At 26.0% G+C, this 18,780-nt stretch overlaps 3 protein-coding genes across 3 annotated transcripts in view; all 3 read right to left on the bottom strand.

The window, feature by feature from the left end:
* Positions 1-1,439, bottom strand: part of LOC101497663 (transcription factor bHLH19) — a 2,792-nt gene extending 1,353 nt beyond the window's left edge. Inside the window, exons 1-4 of the mRNA XM_027336611.2 lie at positions 1,329-1,439; positions 1,096-1,168; positions 439-1,014; positions 4-59 (exon numbers count right to left, since the gene is read on the bottom strand). Of these exons, the coding sequence (XP_027192412.1) occupies positions 4-59; positions 439-1,014; positions 1,096-1,137 (674 nt within the window). The 5' untranslated portion in view covers positions 1,138-1,168; positions 1,329-1,439. The remainder of the gene's footprint in view (positions 1-3; positions 60-438; positions 1,015-1,095; positions 1,169-1,328) is intronic.
* Positions 1,440-5,728: 4,289 nt separating this feature from the next.
* Positions 5,729-9,905, bottom strand: LOC101494527 (transcription factor bHLH18-like). The gene is made up of 5 exons (XM_027336641.2): positions 9,788-9,905; positions 9,591-9,685; positions 9,113-9,493; positions 8,615-9,013; positions 5,729-6,257 (listed from the first exon to the last, which is right to left on the bottom strand). The coding sequence occupies exons 2-5, from the start codon at positions 9,633-9,635 to the stop codon at positions 6,177-6,179; spliced, it is 906 nt and encodes a 301-aa protein (XP_027192442.1). The 5' UTR covers positions 9,636-9,685; positions 9,788-9,905; the 3' UTR covers positions 5,729-6,176.
* Positions 9,906-17,144: 7,239 nt separating this feature from the next.
* The window catches only part of LOC101497336 (transcription factor bHLH25-like), a 3,064-nt gene continuing 1,428 nt past the window's right edge, over positions 17,145-18,780 (bottom strand). Inside the window, exons 4-5 of the mRNA XM_012718207.3 lie at positions 18,628-18,780; positions 17,145-17,453 (exon numbers count right to left, since the gene is read on the bottom strand). Coding sequence (XP_012573661.1) covers positions 17,370-17,453; positions 18,628-18,780 — 237 coding nt within the window. The 3' untranslated portion in view covers positions 17,145-17,369. The remainder of the gene's footprint in view (positions 17,454-18,627) is intronic.

Below are 18,780 nucleotides of genomic sequence, written 5' to 3'. Positions count from 1 at the left end.
CTTTCCTTTAATTGCTTCAAATAACTTATAGCATCTTCCAAAATAGTTGCCTTGTCCATCTGCATGCATGCAAAACATATATTGATTATTCACTTGTGAATAGTAATAATAATAAAGATAGAAAATAATATTTTCATATTTGAATTACATGATACAAAATGTGTGACCAGTTGAACTCAAATCAAGTTTGCATGAATGCAAAATTAAACCCATTTATCTAATTCATAAAAAGAAGTTATGATTTTTAATTGCAGTCTGCAATTCAATCGCAATATCTAAATAATTAATTGCATCTTACCAACTTAATTTACTTGTAATTTGTCACAATATCAAAGATTGCAACACAACTGCACCGAGTTAATTAAAACCATTGAAGATGCATCACATTCATGAATTATGTGCATGATATTAATTATAACAAAATATACTATATAGTACCTTTTTGAGTCCAGGAATCATGGAGGAAAGAACAATGAACTTCTGACTGAGCTTCTCCCTTCGTTTTCGTTCGGCCATTACGTGATCTCGAGCCTGGATTGAGTTTCTTTGAGTCGTCGTTGTTGTGGAAACCTTGTTCTCTAGTTTATTATCATAATCACCTTGAGAAATTACTGCCTCAAAATTCAAGTTTTTGCCATATGCAATCTCAGTTTTAGGCTTCTTCACCATGTTGTAGAATTGTTGAGAACTAACTGAAGATGTATTGGAGTGGTCAAAATCAAAAGAAATGATTTTGGAAGATGGAGATGAATTAGAAGCCTTTGGAATAATATTCTTATTCATGGAATCACTTCCATAAGTATTATTCCAAGTAGTTTTGAGTTGTTTTGTTGGTTGTACTGATGCAACAGATAGGTTAGGACTTTCAGAATTAAAACGCTTGTGATTGCTATTATGAGAGGAAAAACTCTCTGGAGATGCTGAGAAAGGTTTGAAATCAATATCATCAAAGTGAAATGCAAATGAATCCATTGTGTATTCTTGATCATCAAAGAAAGTAGGATCCTCCATTCCCTATCATATTTTTTATCATCAAAATTAAGTTTTTTTTTTTTATAGATAGAAGGAATAGTTAGTTTGGTATAGTGTGCTTACAAATAATTCAGGTTGGTAGTTGGTTGATGAAATTTGAATCATCTTTGAGCTTGAATTGCTTGTAATGGTAAAACTGAAAATTAAGGAGTCAAACAATTTACAATAACTTAGAATAGAAAATACCAAACAAAAACTCTTTTGGATAAAAGATTAATGACAAAATTAATGAAGAATTCCAGAGTTCGATATGGTAGATGATAGAGAAATAAAGGAGAGTGAGAAGGGTGGGTTACCTTGTTTGAAGAAAAGTAGATGAGATAGTAAGATCTAAGATGAAGAGTGTTGATATATTATTTTTGTTTGTTGAATAATTATTAGATTGTGCACAAGGGTTGAGAAATTTGGCAAACAATTATATAGAGATGAAGCACAATACACGCTTAGTACCCGCTTTATTTATAAGCACGTGTGAATATATGTTATCCCATTTTCTTGGGTTCGTTCATATTGGTTGAATGTGATAGTAGCTAGCTAGCTAGCTTATGTCTTCACTAACACCGTTTGGTCAAATTGTGGGTACGTTTGTTTTTCGTCTGCTGAATGTTTTTTGACGACGTAATAAATAACGCCAACAGGTTTCGTGGAAATTGGAAACCCAAATGTGTCAATTAAACTTTATACTACTCAAAACTCCATTCTCTCTCTTGAGTATATATATATATAGGATTTAATGATATAAATTATTATTTATTTATTTTTTAGAAGAGATAATAAATTTTATCATAATATAAATTATTAATAAATATTAAAATAATATAATTTATATATATTTAATGAATATGAAAATTAGTCCATGTAAATATTAGTTTTTTTTAGGCAGGTGGACATATTAGTTAAGAGATATTTTCTCTCCTCAATGTTTATAAAAAATTTGTTCGGAAGTATATTTCTGAAGTGTGAAAAAAAGTAACTCTTTATTTGATATATAAAAAGTAACCTGTATTTCAAAAGTATATTTCGAGAACAAACACAATTTTTTATCCTCTAAAAATATACTTCTAAATACAAATATAAAGATTAGTAAAAAAAAGTACAAATATAATTTTTTGCCTTCAAAAATATACTTTTAAATAGAAGTATGTTTTTTTTTTTATAAAAGTTTAATTATTATGCATTGTTAATGTTAAAAATTTATATTGGTAGTACATCACAACCATTCATATACATGATTTTAAATATATCTAATTATTTAATAGTTGTGACTAACTAACAACCTAAAAAAGTTTATACTGACAATGTATATGAATTAAATATTTTTGAGTAAAGATCCATTTTGATTCCTGAAAAATTTCGAGAGATCCAATTTAGTCATTGAGAAAAATAAAAACACTTTTTATTCCTGAAGAAAAATAAATCAGGCAAAATTACTCCTTATGTGAACCATAGTTAAAAATTGAGTTTTTAATAAATGGATGATATCTTAATTGTCTATTTTTAATTTTTGTCAATGGTCTAATTGTCTATTTTTATAGAAATTACATGTGAAATAATCAGGTTGATGACAAACCAGTAAAAAATTTCAATTTTTTAATTATGTTCACATAAGAAATAATTTGGTCCGATTTATTTTTCTTAAGGACTAAAAAGTATTTTTATTTTTTTAAGGACTAAATTAAAATTTTTAAAATTTCTCATGGACCAAAATAGGTCTTTATCCAATATTTTTTATAATAAAAAAAAAAGAACTAAACACTTATAACTTACATATATTGAACTTCTGAAAAAAAAATAAACTAATATATATAGAATTGTTTTGGGGTTTGTCCGAAGTGGGAGGCCTAGTCCACTTTGTGCTGGCTGGCAAGGACCCAAAACACGGCTCACCTATTTTCAACCCATTAAAAGACAAGCTTAGATTATACATCATGGTCGCTGTCCTTTGTGTCAACATTTTAGAATATTCTTATGTTAGAATTCACTTTGATGACTAAGACATAATTTTATCAACAAATATAGTTACATTAGATAATATTTTTTGGATTGTTCAAATTTGAAATTTTGTATAAATTTCTTTATTATTTTGTTAAAAGACTAAAAAGAAGAATTCACTCTAATAATAGTAGAGTAAATACGTTTTGTGTTTTTGTATTATTCTTTTCGATTTTTTTAGTCTGTTTATTCTTTTCGATTTTAATATATCATTTAATAAAGGATGATATCTTACGTGAATTAAGTAATTTAAGATCACATTTTTAATTGAAGTTCATTAATCATTTTATTAAAAAATATATTTAGGTTAATTTTGACGTGGCACAGTCTAATGCATAATCTTTTACGATATTTTTTTGTGTGAAATATTTTATGATATTTCTAAAATAATTATAATGTGATTTTATATATTATCCATGCATTGATTAACTTTAAATGCACTTTTGATGTTCTTATATGCTTATATTGTCCTATTTATGATATTCACTCTCTATTTATAAATTGAGAGCCGTGACATTAATTAGAGGCATCAAGGATAATTTTTACCACCAATCCATTTGATATTTTTTTTGTGTATTAATAAAATCATTAATTATGTAAAAAAAAAACATTATATATATATATATATATATAATGATTATTATCAAATTTATCAAATACTCTAAAGACATTCTTTATAAGATCTTAATAATATTACGATGGTTACCTTATTTTTAAAAGGTAGAGTGTTTAAGATCTTGAATTCAAATCTAAAAACATATTAGATGTGTATTTTATTTTCTTACAAAAAAATTCATGGTTACATCAGCATTTCGTTATCAATGTCACACATATTAATTTATTTCATGATTAATATGTACCTAACGGTTAACACTTATTCATAAGATTAAAAATTCCAAGACTACTAATGATTTTCGCCTCATTGCCTTATAGTGTTATTTCGGATAAAGTCATCCTTGGTTTTGAGAAGGAAAGCTATTTCGGGCTCAAATTAGATATGTCTTAAATCTTCGATCGTATAAAATGGTCTTTTTTAGAAAATATTTTGTTATCAATGGACTTTTTTAAGAATTGGATTGATCTAACTATGAGATTTGTCACTTCAATTTCTTTTTATTGCAAACCTCTTAATTATATTTACTCCACAAAGAGGATTAAGGTAGAATGAACTTTTGTCTTTGTGTCTTTTAATTCTATGTGTTGAAGTTTTCTTGGGCCTGTAGGAATTTTGGATCTTTCAACGAAGCAATTGTGGCCAAGAAATGATGGAGAGTTCTTACTCATCATGTCTCTCTTATTAGTCAATGTCTGATGGCCATATTTTTTCCTAATTGTGGTTATCTTCAAGCAAAGTTGGAATTAGAACTAAGTTTCACTTAGAGAAGTATTCAACATGTCACATGTATTCTTAAAAAAAAAGGTTGCTAGCCTATTGGAAATGGTGATAAGATTAACATCTTAGAAAAAAATTGTTTGCCCTCTCATAATGGTATGTAGGTTTGGTTTCAAAAGAGTTCTGAGTCAAATTTGTAGAAATTTATCGATCATGTCAATGAGATTACATGAAAAAGGGTCATCGTTAAATGTTATTTTCTACCTTTTAAAGCAGAAAATTATTTCTTTACATATCTAATTCTAAAGTCGTGAATGAATTTTTTAGGAGTTCAAGAAGAACAAGGTCTACTTAATGAAATATGGTTATCACATTATTGAATGTTGAAAAACTAATAATCTAAGTGGTTCAAACGAGAGAAAATCTGAATTTTTATAGAAATGTTAATGGAAGATTAAAGACCCCATAAGACATAATTCCTTCTTTGGCGTGTCCTTAACAAGGATATTCATGTGATATCTAACTTATTAAACATAGTGGTCTGGGGTCCTATGTTTTTCCCTAGATGTAATTCTCATTGTTAAACCCTAGCTAGACCATGTGTTTAAGGACTACATTTGGGCTGCTCAAGTATGGTTCTATTCTCCTTTGGGGATTCATATGGAAGATAGTATGATTAGTTTTACTGCTTGGCTTAAAGAAGCTATATATGTTAAAGCTCCTAAACAAAAGAAAGTTTTGACAATGTTCATGTACCTATTAATGTCACGTTGATGCATGCTTTCAACATGAACAAAAGTAATTGGTGTAAGATAAAAAAAATTCTTTGGCGTGTCTTTAACGTGGCTATTCATGTGAAATCCAACTTATTAAACAAATGGATTTGATGTTCTATGTTTTGCCTTAAATCTAACTCTCATTGTGAAACCGTAGACCACGTGTCTAAGGATTCCTCCTTGCTTTGGGGTTTTCAAAATGATAAGGGGGTGTTGATTGCGGTAGCAAAAAATAGGAGAACGATAAAGTTTTTGGACCTTCTTTAGTTTTCCCTCCACTTCATCCTAATACATGCACCAAAAATGAATTAGAATGATACTTTTACCATGAATTTGAACAAAGATGAAGAAACTATGATAAGACTGTGGATGAGTGTTTTATTGATAAATTATACTGTTGGTTGCTTACCTTAAAAAACCCAAAATTTTACTAGTTGGTTGTCTACTTTGAATAACCAAAATTTTAATAATAAATTAAACATTCTAAATTTTTTAAAGAGTAGTTGTTTACTAAAATCCAACATCAATTGTTATTTTAATAAAATCATCAAAATTAAGATACAGCTATTGAAAATTTTACATCAAAAGTTTTGATGATAATGTTTGAACTTAGCTTACATTGAACTTTATGACTTTGGAACTTTTAAGATATAATATGAGGGAACTTTATTATAAAATATCTTGATAAACACACTAAAGTGTTGGTTATTCATATGATTTTTTTCATACAAAAGCCTTAGATAAATGAAAAGTTTAAAAATAAGAAAATCAAGTGTGTCATGAGATGAAAATAATGGACAAAAACAGCAATTAAATATATTTGATTTTGAGGCGAGTAAGTACAAATAATCTTATCTTATGTTCCAGAATCTGATATCTGAATACGGATTTCAGTGCAAAATATCGATGGCATCGCTCTCAAGGCCTTCAACCTGTCCATCAAATGTACTGCGTGTACATCACTTCCACTTCCCACGTTGCAACTTTCAACTTTCTTAAATTCAATTACTGAATTCATGATTTTACTCTTACCATAATACACATTACCACTCCTTCAATTTCTCCAGTTCAATACTCAGGTTTTTTGCCAGTTTCTGGACGCTTATATTGAACTCATCCTCCATCTGCCACCAAATATATCACTTACATTAGTGGAACTTCATACTTACATATAATTTGTCTTCTTTCTTTTTTTAAAATTATTTATAAAACAATTTAGATCTTTCTATTGATATCTCCGTCCCAAGTAAAAGAAATTTGTCTCTTTATATAAGTCATTTTTAAACTACAAAATAAAATTAATTAATTTTTTATCAAAAAATGAATTATTCATTCCTCTTAATCTTTCTTAATTAATGTGTTTTATCAAAATGTCTTACAAATAAGGATTGAGCAGAAAGGTGGAAGTGCAAAAATATCAATATAGTATTTTTGCTAAAGAAAGTTCATGCATTTTAATTGGTTTGAAACAAAGATAATTTTCGACGTAAAGCTTAACTCTATATTTCTTAGTGGTTTCTATCTTCTTGATTTTCTTCTCCAAATATTCAACTCGGTGGTTTTTGGATATGAACATTTTTTATTCTCTTTATGGCCGTTAAATAAATAAATAAAGGTCCATTTTAATTATAATTTGATGTTGTGAAGTTGTCTCTATTGGAGTTTGAGACGAACTTTGTAAAGAGTCGTTAAGGGTCACGATATTCTATATTTTTTTTATTTAAAAATGATAATGATATGTTCTTAAAATAATAGTGATAAATTAGTAAAATATTCTTTAAATTTTTAGAGTATAGAGAAAGTTATTCATTGCATCCCTTTTCCTTTATTTTCCCTCTCTTCTCTTCGACTCTCGTCTCTCCCTCTCAGTCTCTAGTACGACGCGACTCTCTCATCTCTTCCTCTAAGTCCAACACTCGTCTCTCCCTCTCAACCCCTTCTTTGCGACCTCCACACGACATCGATTTCTCACTCAAACTCTCTCTTCTCGTATTTGACATATCCCTTCTTCGATCTTACTTGTCTCATTTCAATCTACTTCTTATATTTTTTAGGTTTTTACACAATTATTTTTTCCCTCTTCTACTATTTGTTAATTTTTAGGATTGTAAACTAATAGTAGTGTATGAATTGTATTTTTGAATGATTTTAGTGTGAGAATTGAGATTGTGAACTTTAATGTGTAAAATGTGATTTTGTGATTGTAAATTGTTTTTCTGATTAATGTAGTATGGATGTAAGATTGTGAATTTGTGAATTATTTTACTTTGTGAACGTGAGTTGTGATTTTGAGAATTGTGAACTGTTTGTCTTAATGTGTTTGTGATTCAGTTTTTTTATATTACTAAGTTAGTGTTGTATAATTAATTTGTGTATCTTTTTAGGAGTGTTACAATGTTTAAACATAAAAAAATTGATACATTTTTCAAGTAGAAAGTTTCTGACAAAGTTGAAAATTGAGAAGCTTCAACATTGACACCTGAAAAGTATCATTACAGTGATTAAAGAGTTCAACCGAATGCTACATCTATAGCTTCATCACTCTCAAACTTAACAATTTCTCAATCTCATTTCTGCTCTCTCTATTGTTGTACGCTTAAATTGTAAAATTACAATTTAAAATATGAATATACAATCCAATATTATATTTAATTTATTAATTAAAATTATAAAATTAGATAGTCTAAAAATTTTTGGTCAAGATCCGCTACTGATTGGAGTTGATATTAATATTTATGGATGGTAATGAAAACTATCTTCTTGTTCAATTATTTTGAGTTGTTTTGCTTTTGGTACTATTAGTACAATTTTGGAAGACCTATTGGAAGATGTTCAAGATATTGTTCTTTAGTCATTATTGACTTTAATGTAGGCTTGTACTCTATTAAAGTATAACAACTTTTTGTTTGCTTCTATTTACTAGTTTATCATTTTAATTATATATTTTTTATTCTTTTTGTGCTTTCATTTTATAGTGGTTAAGTTTTGTTAGTTAAATTTGATATTTTAAAATTTAAGGTTGAGATTCTTGAATTTATTAGTGTATATCATTGAGACACAAAGATTTTTAAATTTATTTGAAATAGGTAGAAGACTTTAACGAAAGTGTTTTCCATCTCGACAGTTATTACTTTATACATCAATTTTTAAGTTCAATATATAATTACGACTTTTAAATTAGATTAGAATTACTAATCCACTTCTAACTTGCAAAGACGGTTAGATTAATTAATTATTAAAAATTGATTATGTTAGATATCTTTATCAACATTATACAGAGGAATATTGTATAATTTTGCATACTATCAATTTCAAAATTTAATATTTCTTTTAATTATTTATCTTGATATTATGTTTAACCATGTGTCAATTTCTTATAATGATATATCTTTACTTCCTTCTTCTGGTTAAAAAAATGTAGTAGTTAATTAAAAGAATAATGTATTATTATAAAAACAAAACAATTAAAAGGAAAATGTACCTGAGCAATGATGGTTATGGCTAAAACAGAGGAACCAAATGAAAACGAACTCGCATTGATTACGGATAAATGAAATTTCTCTATCGCTCTATATACATTCACCATCACAACCTTATCTTTCTCACAAAGGATTCGAATCATCACACTCTTCCCCGACAATCTAGCTTCAACTTCTGGCAGCAACAGATTTCTTTTTAAGGTTTCATCAGAGTTTCCATTACAACAATATGAAGAAGTGTCCGAAACATCTTCATCCACAAAAAGTTGAGACAATTTCTTCACAGCCACAATCGATTCCACACTTTGTTTCCTTTTACTTTGTTCCTCCAACACTTTCACTTGATCCTTCAACTGCTTCACATACTTTATAGCATCACCTAACACAGAGGCCTTATCCATCTACAAAAATATAAATTAATTACTATACCCAAAAAACTATAGTACCATGTATGTAAATATTTAAATGTTTTAGTGAAAAGGGTATCATAAAAAATGAACCTTTTTTAGATTTGGAATAAGGGCTGAAAGAGCTATGAACTGTTGACTAATTTTTTCTCTCCTTATTCTCTCAGCAATTATATGATCTGGTGTGTGATTAGTAGTAGATCTGGTAAATGAATAGTTTTTCTTGTTAATCTCTTGAATATTGACTCGTTTGTGTTCATTCTTTGAGTTCATTACTTTGGTTTTTGGATTCAAGGCTTGTTCAACTTTAATTGGTTGTGGATTCTCATTTTCAAACGAAAGAATGTATGAGTAAGTGGAAGAAGAACCTTTCTTGAGTAACTTGGAAGGTCTCTCTAAGTTACTACTCTCTAAATTACTAACATTGTCTGTGTTTGTGTCTAATTGGTTGATTAAACTGTAATCATCTGGTTCCTGAAAAAGTATAGAGAAAGTTGAACAAAATCATGTAAAGAGAATGCAATATATATGTTAATTTGAAGACCAATTTATAGTGTAATGTGATTGTTACCGTATCACACAACCAATTAGTCCACGATTCATCAATTGAAGTCATGTTGTAATTTTTGTTCTTGTTATTTGCAAGTAAGCCAAGAGTCAATAATCCTGAAAGAAATGAAAAATTGGTCATTCAATAAATTGATATTAAGAAAACACAATGTCATTCTCATTCATACATACATTTCAATTGGAAATGAAACTAATTACCTCCCTTAGCTTTAGCTGAATCGTACAGTCCCAATCTAGTCTGTCTAGAACAGAACAAGTTACTGTCGGTTTGCCTTTATACAACAGAACCCTTATTTGGAAATTGGAATTAATGGCATTACTTTTCTAGATTTTATTTTATTTTCATGTGAGTATGGATGGATTTGGAAATGAGTGCGGTAACTTACTTTCACGTGTTCACGTGTTACTAATAGTAATATGGTTTTTGAGACTATTTTGGACTTGAATTATATCATGGTTGTGGTGATAAATATATTGTTATAGAATTTTATGAAGGTATTTATTTTCTATTTTATTTTAATTTATAGTTTCAATTTCAATTTCTTATTATTTATTTATTTATTGAATTGATTATAAGATGATAAAATTAAATTAGTCAAATCAATTAAGTTTTTAATGTAAAAATATAAATTTAATATTCTAGTTTATGAATGCAAGAATAAGGTTTGTTGCACTCAAGTAGATTGAATTTTATGATCAACACTTCTATTATTTGTATTATTTTCTATATGTCAATGATTAGCTAGGTTTTGTTCTAGGATCTTTGATAAATCTTGTGATTACGATACTTTTGTACTATGTTTTGGTTTTAAATTCTAGTTTTATTTTTAGATTTTTGTTATTTATCTCAATTAAATTGTTCTATTGTTTTATTTACATGCTTAGGATGACCGACTTTTGCATGGCTTAATCAATCAATTGACTGTTGACCAACTACAATTAATCGGTAGATCTATAAGATAATTGAGATTATGATTCTTGTATGACAAAACAAAGATACTAATCTTTCAATCACTCAACCTCTTGGTATTTTATGTTTTCTCTTTGATAATATTTTTTGTATGATCAATCAAAGAATTAATTCAGGGAAAAAATATTACATTGAATGACGAATTTTTGTTAATAATTTTAAAAATGATTGATAATCGAGAAAATAAATAAGAATTCATGTAAACATAGAAATTGAAGTATTGATATTACAATTGAAACAATGACCATAAGTTTACTTTTCAATAATTCAAAGTTGTGTTGTTATATACTAATCAACAATAATTTTTATTAGTCTAAATAATATATAAAATCTTAGTTAATTTGATAGTTATTAAATTAATCTATGTAGATACGATAATTTTATATACTACTACTTGACAAAGTCGTACACTTGCAGAACTTTGCACAACACCATTACAATTTTTGTGAATTGTATTAGAATTAAAAATATATTTAATTATAAACAAATAAAATGATAGATTTTTCAAGTAGGGTACCTCAATTTTTAATTTGTATCTGTTATTTTTTTTTATTGATTGTTATATTAATATTTGGATTGTTATTATATTTTAATTATTATATTGTAATAAAGATATAGAATTTATATAGACTTATACTAACTCTATTTTAAAAATTATACAACGTATAACTAAATGAATAGATATGAATATTTAAATAATAAATATACGCATACGTATTTTATTTGAGTTAAATAATTTTTATTATTTTTCTATATATTACCTTTCATATTTCGTTTTTCTAAAATAAAATTGAACTTCAGTTTTTTTTAAATATTCAGTTATTAATTTTAATTTCTGTTTTTTTATTAAGTTCACGTCACATATTTAATTAATTTTTTTTGACATTGTTAAAACTTTAAAATATCGTTAACTTAATAATTTAATTATTTAATTTTTAATTTAATAATTTAATCTTTTAAATTTAAAGTTATAGATACATTAATAAAGATTTAAGATTAAATAGTTAAATTTTTAGACTCTCATCAATTATATGTCATTAAAAAAAATTATTTAAAACATGCAAAATAAACTTTTGTAAAAAAACGCTATAATTGATAATATATAAAATTAGGACACTACAAACATATTTAAATCTATATTTTTTTTTTAATCAATTTTCATTCACCTGTCAATATGGATAATGATATTTTGGAAAAAAAAATGCGACTTTTTTATGGAACTAAAAGTAAATTTTTTAAGTTTGTACAGATTAAAAACTTATGAGTTGGTGTCCGCCTCTCCCAAATCGCTACAAGATCAATCAACGCTGATGCTAAGGATGGCAATCGGTATTTAGAAGTACCGGATAATATTATTTTACGGTATTTAGAAGTATGGATAATATTATTTTACTATTTTACGTCTTAAATAAAAATTATATTTATACTTTATTTATATATAAAAAAAAAAAGTAATATTCGTTTAACTGATATTTGATGAATTTTTAAATATTTAGAAATATTAGCAAATATTTATATATATAATTATTTCCATAAAAAACATTTATGTATATAAATAGTTATTTTTGTTGTTCTATGTAGAGTTTTTCCCTCTACTTTATTGACAAAAAGAAATATCAGCACATAAAATATTCATAACAAATAAATAAAGTTTATAATAAAATTTCATCATAAACATTATTAATACATAATATAAATAAAAAAATTACAACATATCAATTTATTGATTTATTACAAAGTAGAAATATTTTCGTGCACTAATACTATTACATCTCCCTATGTAACTACTAAAAAATGAGTTGTCACAGGTTGGTTTGTTTTGTCTACAAATACTAGTTAAATTATTTTTCCCAAATCTGTTACGGATTTTATTTGTAAATATTGGCGGGTACATATTTGTTGTCGTGCCTAGTTGATGCTGCAACAAATAACCAAACTTGGGGGTTTACTCACATAGAAACTGTATTGTAGTTGCGTTGTGGTGGAAGAATATTGTGGTGGATTCCTTTGAAGCGAAGGCCATAGGCATAGTGTGTGGTTTGCGTTATGTTATGTACAAGAGGTTGGTTGTAAAAGTTATTTTATAGTTGAATTGCATGGAAGTGGTACTTGGTCCAAAGAAGGTAAAGATTTTTCATGGGATCGCTAGTCGCTGCATTCAAGAAACTGGTGAGACTGATTTTTGGAAATGGGAATGGTCAAGCTCATGTGTTACCATATAATGTATTATCCAATGCTGATGGTGTTTGGATTGAATAAATCCCCACCCGTCTCACCCATTTTTACCATTTAGATTTGGGTCCTTCAGGGTTCTAAAATGTTTTCTTATTATGAGGTATTATTAAAAAAAATGCTAGAATAAATAATCGATCTTAAATTATATTGTTGGTTTTTAACTCAAATCAAATTCAAATTAAGAATTTTAACTATAGAATAATATTTAAGAATAATTTATCATATTATATATTATATCCTTTTAAATAATAATTGAAATAATATGATAATTATTATATTTTATAGAGGTGGACAAACTTCTGAATTAGAACGGTTTGAAAACTAAACCGAATTAGTTTTTAGTTTAAAAACACTGAATCGAATTTATTTTCAATTCAAAAATCTGTACCGAATTGTTCTATAAATTAGTAAATCAGTTTATTACATTGAACCAAACTGATTTTAAATTGGATTTTTTGTTTCTATAATTACCCCTAATTACTTCTAAAAAAATAAATTTGGTTCTAGTTTTTTTAATTAAAAATCGATTCGGTTTAACTTTTTCAACTGAAAACTTATTCGATTCAATTATAATTCATAAAAATCAGTTCGGTTAATAAATTATTTAAAAAATAATAATTTAATTTTCAATTTTTAAAAGTCAAATTTAATTCAAAAATAATTTCATTCAGTTTTATTCTACAATTTGGTAGTTTTTTTTAACCCCTTAATGTTTTAGATATGGTTATTTTGGCCACCAAGCATATCCGGTATTCCTCCCGATAAAATATTTTCTCAACGTTAAACTTGGGGGTCTATACAATGAGGGAGGCCCACCTTTTATAATAACGATGGAGGCCCATCACCAGCAATAATATCTTGAGAACATACTCCACATTTTAACTCTCTTATCCTATTATTTTTTATATGAACTTTCAAAAATATTTTCAGAAAAAGAGAATTTTAAACAAATCAATCTGTTTTTTTTAAGTCACATCTTTTTTTTTTTTAAATCGTTTTTGAAATTTTCAGGATCAAAAACTTTTTCTTTATTTTTTTTTTTCTGTATAGGAAAATTGAGTTTTCAAACTTTTTAAAAAGTAATTGTATTTTCTACCTTTTCACATGTTAAAAATGTTGAGTTTTTGAAATTTTTAAATTTTTCTTAAATTTATTTACATATTAGAAATTTATTTTTGAATTTTCCATTCAAAATTGTTTCATAATACTTTTTACGTATACAAAATTGAGTTTTTACGTATACTTTTTATTTAATTTATTTTTCATATCAAAAATTTTATTTTTGAAATTTAAATAAATTTTTTATATCTAAAATTGTTTTTTTTATATGTTGAAAGTTTAAATTTTTCGATATATTAATTTCTAAATTGATTTTTTTTAAAACAAATATTCATTTCAAAAATTTCGTATTTGTGTTGGATAAACAATAAGTCTAAAAATGTTCGATAAAAAGATATAAAAATAATAGAAGTAAAATTAAATTTTTTAAGAATAAAGATGAAATTGTATAGTATAAATTTTCTCTTTTCTAAAATTACAATAATCATGTTGTCATAGTTTGATTATAGTTGTCATAGTTTGATTATACACAGTCCGTCGTTAGTAAAAAATTGAAATATTTTAAATTGATCACTTCAAAATTTATTACTTTAACCAATTTCTTAGACTCATTGCAAAATTTATTAATCTACCTTAAGTACTCATAAAAAACAATAAATAATCCTATAAAAAAAATTAACATATGAATAATGAAAGGTAAAAATAAAACTAATAGAAATAACATAAAAAAACGACGTGTAAAAATCAAAAAATGAGAAAAAAAACTTATTTGATAAAAATCTATATCAAAGTCACACAAAAATAAGAGAAAATATAGTATAAATTGATAAAGGGCAATTTTAAATTTTTAGATAAAGATAATTACATTATTTTTTTTATTCGTGAGTTAAACGTCGTGTTTTTAAATTGTATGACATTTTCTATCTCATATTATAAGCAAATGTGAGAAGTTATTATTTTTTAATTAACTTAAAAAATAATTTTTAATTAAAAGAAATATATTTTTTATGAAAAAAAATATAAAATAAATGCATCTAATATTTAATATATATGTGTGACTCATCACTATTTTGATTTGTAATGTTAATATTAATTTATCTCTATTAAAGCTCCTACTAATTAAGCTGTGTCATGTCAGATGAACATTTTCTTATCATCTCCACAAGAGAGGGACAAACAATGCATAAAACATAATCGACATCCATCCTTTTTAATAAACATATCTTCTGGGGAATTCTGTGCTGGAGCAGATATCACATGACATGGTATACTATTATTAGAAAGGTTCGCATTCTGGGGATCTACGTTGTAGCTGCAGGTTTGTTCAACGCGATTAGAATGATAATTTTTGTATCTATCTATCTATCTATATTTTTTAAAAATATATATTCAAAATTACTCATTGATAATTTTTTATAAGAAATCACCACATATTTCATATATATATATATATATATATTAAAAAAAATTGTTGATTGTTATTATAATTTTTTAATTGATAAAACCAATCATTTATTAATTATAAGAAACGTCGAATACAAATTGAGATTTTATATAAACAGAATTGGCAGGCCGCAGGGATAAGCGTGTAAAACCCTTGTTTTAGGCCTAGTTAAAAAAAATTATATTTGTACGTCAAATTTTTATAAGATATAAAGGCTCAATAATATATAATAAAAAGTCTTGTAACATATGCAGAAACAAGAAAGGCTTAATTTTTTTTTTTTTAATTTTCAATTTTTGGCACCATTATTTATTTGGATGGATATTTTTTCAATCTTGTAAAATTTCATAAAACCTTCGTCTTATCTTTTGCTGTCAACCGATAAAATCTTATATAAATTAAATAAAACATATTTTTGTTACAAATTATTTAATATTTTTCTTAATACAACTAAATTAGCTAAGGAAGATAGTAGGGATGAGAGAAATAATAATTATAAATTGAGAAATTATGAGACAAAAAGTGAGCACATTGCTTATATTCAAAATATTAGTTATAAATTGAGAAATCATGAAACAAGTAGTGAATATATTGCTAACACGAGTTATTGGAGTGGTAGTATATAGAGTATTTTCTTCTTCAACTAAAAGATAAAAAATTTTACATGAGTTATTGATGTTGTTGTAGAACAGTTAAAATGTCATGTTTTATTTTTTGAAAAATATAGAGAAAATAGATTTGAAAATACTATTAATTCTACTAAATTTTTTTTATAGTTAGTAAATAAACTATTAATTATTTTTTAAAATGTCATATCTAATAATTTCGCTTTAGGCCTCCTAATGTGTTGGGCCGGCCTTGAGAATTGGCCGCCAAAATTCAAATAGTTTTTCATTTCAACAATTTTATGACCATTTTTTATCGTCACAAATGTTACAATCAGCTAAAATATATATTTAATTTGTGAGACCTTTTTCATTCACTAATAACAACCAATTTGAATTTTTGTATTTGTGAGAGTTTTTCAGTTAGTAATTTGTGAGAGTTTTTTTTTTTTTTTTTTTTTTTTTCAAAAAATTTTTTTAATTTTTTTATTGAAGTTAAAGTCTATGTTTCAATCATTCGTCATGGTAACCCGACATAAAAAATTAGAGATCTCAAGAATTAGCTTCAATGGGTAACTACATGTCATAGTGATATATGATGAACATGCTATTATAACTCATAGAAGCATGATTGCTGAAGCGAAGAAAAGATGAGAGAATATAAACTCTTTATGAGATATATATACTCTATGTGAAGTGAAGTATTTAGCTACATGAGTACTCTTATAGACTCAACTATGTGAATATGGAAATGAGACCGCTTTCTATAGAATTTTGAGGCATAATTGCTAGAGCTTTCACTATACTGAGATACACATGCACGACCATATATGCACGAGATTTTGAGAATACACCATATTAAAATGTTGTGTGTGCGATTGATGTGAGAAATAGAGTTCAAGACTCTGTGTCACTCTTATTGAATCTGAATTTTACTTGTAATGCAAATGTTCAAGTCGAAAGACACGTCTATCTAAACGATCTATTCTGCGACTCAACCTAATTATATATTCGGTGATATAAATTTATTTTAAAACAATTTCTCAAAACTAAAATATAACATAAACTCATTCGACCTTTAAAAAAAAAATGATGTGTTTTCTCGTCTTTTTTAATTAATTAAAATTGTCCATCAATTTTAAAATCTAAACACTTAAAATTTTGTGGCCATGTGTTGCACATTTATGAAAGGGACTTGACAGATATTGAAACATAACAAATAGAGCACATACTGACTCAATGGAAGGAGAAAGAAAATAATATATAGAAAAGAAATTCATTACAATATACCACCACAATTTTTATTAAAAAAAAATTATTTAAAAGTTTCAACAAAATCAAAATCATATTGTGACCTTACTCTACTAACAGCCAATTCAAACATAGGGGTTGTTATAAAAAAGAAAAAAAATCAAACATAGGAGCACTTAATGTCTAATGGCACACAACAATCGTGCCTTATTCATTTTATGACAGTGACATGAACTTCAATGCTGCCTCACGTAGGTTCTTGACAAGTTCCTTTGTGGTAAGGTTGTACCCTTCTCCCATCTGTAAAATAGTAACAGAAATATTAATATTTAAATTCCATTAAAAAATTTGTAGAGGAAAAAGACAAACGAAAGCGAAATGAATAAATCATGCAAATATAGAAAGAAAATCGTTGTTTTGTTGTTTTTAGTATATTTTCCACGATGGTGGAAGTAATTTTATAAATGAAAATTATTAAATAAAAAAATTTAATATTTATAAAGTTAAAACTACTTAATATATAAAAGTTTTTTAAAATAAAATTTTAATAATCTTTAAATTCATATATTAACATATTCTTCGTATTTCAATAAAAACAACTTAAATTAAAATACTTACTAAAGATATACAATAATACTAATATCTGTCATTATTATTAATAATTTGATGGGTTATTCTCTATTTTCAAATAAGACATAAAGTTCAGATTATATAGTTGACTTGCTAGTGTACATTTTGAAAATAGCATAATCATCACATTTTTAATCAAAAGGAAAGTATACCGGCTCAAACAGTGGAGTGTGTGAAATTATTATTTTAGTCATTTTAATTTCGTATTTTTTCTATAAACAAATGATTTCATTATTTGGTGGAATAACTAATTAATTGTTTAAGTATAGATGATATTTGTCTTCAATTTGGATTTATGTGTTTTCTGTATTTCATTTCATGTTAGGCAAAAATGTCATTGTTAATGTGGTTAATTGTACTTTTAATTATTCTTTCGAGCGACTCTTGTTTGTTCACAATCATTCAAATTATATAGATACAAACACAAAAATACATATCATTTAACTTTTTCAACAATAATTATAAATAATTTATTTGTTCTCTCTACATTTATGTGTGCGTATGGCGTGCTTAAATAATTAACATTTCAATTTTTTTTCTCAAGAAAAATAATTCACTTTTTAAAAAATAATTCATTGTAATAAAAAAAATGTCTTAAAATTAATAACGTTCACAATTTTCAATAAAACTTTAAAACTTTTCATAAAGTAACCATCAATGATTATTATATACATAATTTTTAAAATATTATTATATTTTGTATAACTAATAATAAAACTTAACTTTCATTGATAGTTGAAATAGTATATTTCTTGCTTTTCAAAAAAAAAAAAAAAATTGTGTATTTAGATCTAGTGAAAAGATATTGTGTGAATTATTAAGGTAGGGAGAGAATGTCCTTTACCTGAGCAATGACAGTGATGTCAAGGATAGATTCCCCAAAGGGTAAGAGACTGTTTTTGACAACAAATAGTTGAAATCTTTGAATCTCGGAGATGATTTTAACAAGTAGTCCCTTCTGCTTCTTGCAATGGATTCTAATCAGTATCTCTTTCCC

The sequence above is a fragment of the Cicer arietinum genome, chromosome 7 (assembly GCF_000331145.2).
Source record: "Cicer arietinum cultivar CDC Frontier isolate Library 1 chromosome 7, Cicar.CDCFrontier_v2.0, whole genome shotgun sequence".
NCBI lineage: Eukaryota > Viridiplantae > Streptophyta > Magnoliopsida > Fabales > Fabaceae > Cicer > Cicer arietinum.
This window is presented reverse-complemented; position numbering and strand designations above follow the sequence as displayed.

Coding starts and splice junctions, on each gene's coding strand:
- LOC101494527 (XM_027336641.2), bottom strand. CDS start 9,635: ATGACTTCAATTGATGAATCGTGGACTAATTGGTTGTGTGATACG. Junction 9,494..9,590: donor CTAATTGGTTGTGTGATACG/GTAACAATCACA, acceptor ATACTTTTTCAG/GAACCAGATGATTACAGTTT. Junction 9,014..9,112: donor TTATTCCAAATCTAAAAAAG/GTTCATTTTTTA, acceptor ATATTTTTGTAG/ATGGATAAGGCCTCTGTGTT.